The 3,798-nt window shown below is 54.3% G+C and overlaps 1 protein-coding gene across 3 annotated transcripts; it reads left to right on the forward strand.

Annotated features, from left to right (window-relative positions):
- LOC121053011 lies at window positions 1–3,343 on the forward strand. 3 transcript variants are annotated; one of them, XM_040519309.1, is made up of 3 exons: window positions 1–1,425; window positions 1,510–1,653; window positions 1,730–3,343. In XM_040519309.1, the coding sequence occupies exons 1-3, from the start codon at window positions 903–905 to the stop codon at window positions 2,857–2,859; spliced, it is 1,797 nt and encodes a 598-aa protein (XP_040375243.1). In that variant the 5' UTR covers window positions 1–902; the 3' UTR covers window positions 2,860–3,343. The 3 variants fall into 3 exon arrangements, with proteins under 3 accessions (XP_040375243.1, XP_040375244.1, XP_040375242.1); XM_040519310.1 differs by having other exon boundaries at window positions 1–1,422; XM_040519308.1 differs by having other exon boundaries at window positions 1–231; window positions 533–1,653.
- Window positions 3,344–3,798: the final 455 nt, after the last annotated feature.

Raw genomic sequence — 3,798 nt, forward strand, 5'->3', positions numbered from 1 at the left:
GATGTCGTTTTCTAGCGGACGGCTCAGGATTGCCTGATGTTGACATAAAAGGGAGGGAACTCAGCGAGTTTCGACACTTCTGGAAAATCTTCAAATCTGAGTCGCCTCCTTCGAGCCTTGTTCGTCTGTGAATTGCGAAGAAGATTCCCCGGTTTGCGTGGAGCTGTCGAACTCGAGAGGATGAAATATCTGTCAGTGAAGACGAGTTGCACGCCACAGGTTCGATGTGAGGTTGGTATTTCGAATCCTTTTCCTGTTTCATTGAATCTGCGATGGTGGTTTCTGGGTTTTGCTACTTCTGTTAATGGTGTGATGTTGCTTCTTTGGTGTTCTCTGAGGGTGTAGAGAGAGATTTGAGGGAGGTTATGGTGTTTGACAGAGAGTTGGGGTTTTGCTAGATGGTCAAATCTGGGTTGAGTGTGCGTTTGTTCTTGTTTTGGTATTTTTCTGGGTAATTGTCCTTGATGTTTTTGCACTAAACGAATATAGGTAAAGGCTAAATCTTGTGTAAACTGACCGGTTTGGGTTTTAGGGTTTGGGATGGCTAGCGTCGTAGAGATTTCGAGCAGTGAGGATTCCGGGTCTGACGTGTCATTCAGCGCGACGGATAGGAATTTTATTGACTCGTTGCGTTCGTCTGCCCGTTCAGGAACCTCACTGCCAGAACCGCTAGACATCGAGCCGCTACAAACCATACCCTGGGAAATAGTAATGGGTCGTGCTTCGCGCCCCGAGAGTTCTAGGGCCAGGGAGGCCGCCGCTGCTCAGAATAGGCGTGAGGAGCGGTTGGCAAGTAACAGCGCTGCCAGTGGCTCCGCTGACGGGGGAGATGCGACAGGGAGGATACCGAATCGGCATGGGTTCTTCCGGATGGGATTCCTGTTGACGAGGCGGGAGGGCGGATGACCCTTGCCAATGTCAACCGGATAAAGCGGATGTTTCGGTTGCCCGGCGCGGTTAAACTGCGTCCACCGACGGTGGATGAAAAGGCTTCAATTCTTCGCCCGGGGTTTGTCGCTGTGCATGAGGCAATATTCCGCCAGGGAGTAACACTACCGCTCGTGCCCAGTCTTCAGATCTTGGTGTGCGAGTTAGGCCTAGCCTTTGGGCAAGTCTGCCCCAACATGTGGCGATTGATGTTGGCGATGACTTCGCTGTGGCGGTTGTCCGGCTGTGAGGGACCAACCGTGGCGGAGGTGCTGCATTTCTATGAGCTGACGTATGTGAAGCGTCAGGGCTGCGGAGGTCAAGTGAACCTAAGTCGCCGCCAGGGAGCCCCCAAGTTGATAGAGAACCTGAGGGATTCTATGTCGTATTGGCGGGACACCTTTTGCGTTGCCACGACGGGGTGGGAATATCAGGCGGAATCCAATGACGGGGAACAGGCGTTTAGGATTAAGTCAGAGTTCCAACCTATCCGAGGTGGTTTGTCGGTCTCCGCTGAATATTGCTGGCGGTTTACGTTGTGCCTAGTCTTGAATCTTGCTAACGTTTACCCTTGTTTTTCAGTGGGCTTGCGCTACAACCTGACTCGTGAAGAAGAGTGTCGTGTGGCGCGCATTCAAGGTTGCTGGTGGAATCGCAATTTGTTGGACTTTCGCCTACTTACCGGTTGGGAGCTGTTGGTCGATCAACGATTGACCCGCGCCGTTGGTAAGAAATCTTCGCTACCTTGTACACTTAGTTAATTTGGCCCTGTGGTTGACTGAGTTGCTTTCTGTTTGTTTAGAGACGCCACCAGGTAACGCTAGGAGCCGTGACGCCTTTGCCAAAGCCATGGACCGCGCGGAGATTGACAACTTTTTGGAGGCCATGTATGCCTTAGGGGATGCGGCTCAAAAGACAGTGATAGACCCGGTGACACTGGCGGTGAGCCCATCCGAGGTTCCGGTGGTGCTGCCAATGCCGCTGCACTCCCACCTTGGCGCCGACGGCCTACCCGTTGCTCAGACGGGTGCCAATGTGGGGGGTGGAAAGGAGGGGTCTGGCGCCGCGCCGCAGACAGAGAGAGTGCCCAACGTGCGACGTGGGCCACAGAAGGTGGTGCGGCCGGCGGGGGCTGCCGCCACGGTGGGTCAACAACAACGGGGGCCACGGCCTGCGGCCGCTGGACAGACGCGGTTGTTGCGGAAGCGTCGGCAGAATGACTCCGACGAGGAGGATGATGATGATGCTGAGGTTATCGGGGTCCGCCAGCGAAAGAAGGCCCGCCAAGCTCCGCTGAAGGCGCCAGTGGCCGCTGCAGAAGAGGCGCCTGCGAGTGACCTGGACACGTTTGCCGCCTATGCCGAGTTCATGACTGACAATGAACGGGGATTTCTCTACCTCCTCTGCGAGATACTGGGGTTTGGTGGTCTGGCGGGGATTTCCCGCCCAACGGCGATTGACGGGTCACCCTTCAGTTCAGCTTTTGGTCACCTTTCAATTGGGCTGCATGAGATGTTCATGGCGGCGCAGAAGCAGCTCGGGGTTGAGCGGCAGCTCAGGGACGAGATCAGCGGTCTCGAGAGGGAGCTGGGGGACGCCAAGGACAGGCTGGCGGATGTGGAGCGGCGCCTGACGAAGGCGGATTGCGACGCCGCGGATGCTCGCGGCAAGTTGGAAGTGGCAATCCGGCGGGACGTGGAACGGAACAACCACATCTCCAGGATGGAACAAGACATGTCTCTGCTGCAGGAGCGGGTGGCCGCTAAGGAGAAAAAAATTGATATCCTGCAGCGGGAGTCTGCGGCCAAGCAAGCAGCGGTGACGAAACTGGAGGCTGAGGTAGCTCGCCTGCGGGACGAAGGGACCCGTGCCGCTGCCGCCGCTGTGGAGAAATTCAAACAGTCGGCGGAGTACAAAAAGGCGATGACTTAATCGGCGAAGGCCGGCGCCCTAGCCAACGTGGAGATGCTGAAGCAGAGGGGCGCCATTGACTTTGCGAAGGTGTCCCAGCCACCTGTTCTGCCAGTCCAAAATGCTCCGCCGGTGCAAGCTGCGGTTCCTGTCCAGCCTGAAGGTGTTCGCTTGGGAAGCGGGGAAAGTGGTGCACAGCCCGCGGATGGTTCTCAGCAGACTCCTCTGCCTACCCAGTCGGAGGTGTCCCGTGCCGGTTTCCTGGCGGTACACACTCGTCCGGATGGCACCATAGAGACTCCAAGTCCTACCGCCAGAGGGTCTGACCAGACAAGCCGCGCACAACCACAGCCGCCTGCGGAAGGTGGAGATGTTGAAGCCAACCCGAAGAGCTGAGCTCCTACATGTGTTGTTTTTTTTTTTATTTTTTTTTTTTTTGTTGTTGGCTGAGTTTCGACATTTTGAAGTAATGAACAACTTTGGGTGGGGAGTCTCAGCCCTGAAATGAAATTTCAAAGTTTGATGTTTGTCATGATATGTTTGTACCGCTAGAGTTTTGACTTAGAGATTTTTCTTTTGCCAAGCAATGAAACATTAAAGGAATTAAAATTGGTCCAAGTGCACAACGTAGCGGACGTGGTCCGCTGACGATTCCTGGCGTTGCCAGTTGCCCTCAGTGCTAGACTTGGTAACAATGGTTTGAATAATTCCTCGTTTCATTGATAGCTGACTGATCAGCGTTTACAAAAGAGGGGTAGTACCCGTTGGGTAGCTTCCCTTAGCTAAATATTGAACAAAAATTTAGCTAAGTCAAGATGCCTTTGGGTAGCGGCATGACTATTTGTAATAATACCGAAGGTGTTCGGTATTCCAAGGGTGGGTCGTTGTGACGCCATCCTTGTCCATTAAGTAGAAGGTGCCTGGGCTAACGACTTCCACAATTTTGTATGGACCTTCCCA

Source organism: Rosa chinensis, chromosome 4, assembly GCF_002994745.2.
Source record: "Rosa chinensis cultivar Old Blush chromosome 4, RchiOBHm-V2, whole genome shotgun sequence".
Taxonomy (NCBI): Eukaryota; Viridiplantae; Streptophyta; class Magnoliopsida; order Rosales; family Rosaceae; genus Rosa; species Rosa chinensis.

What these genes read in the sequence shown, in the direction of transcription:
- LOC121053011 (XM_040519308.1), top strand. Translation starts at nt 903, where the DNA reads ATGACCCTTGCCAATGTCAACCGGATAAAGCGGATGTTTCGGTTGCCC. An exon ending in ACGATTGACCCGCGCCGTTG is followed by an intron (nt 1,654 to 1,729) that starts GTAAGAAATCTT and finishes CTGTTTGTTTAG; the next exon opens with AGACGCCACCAGGTAACGCT.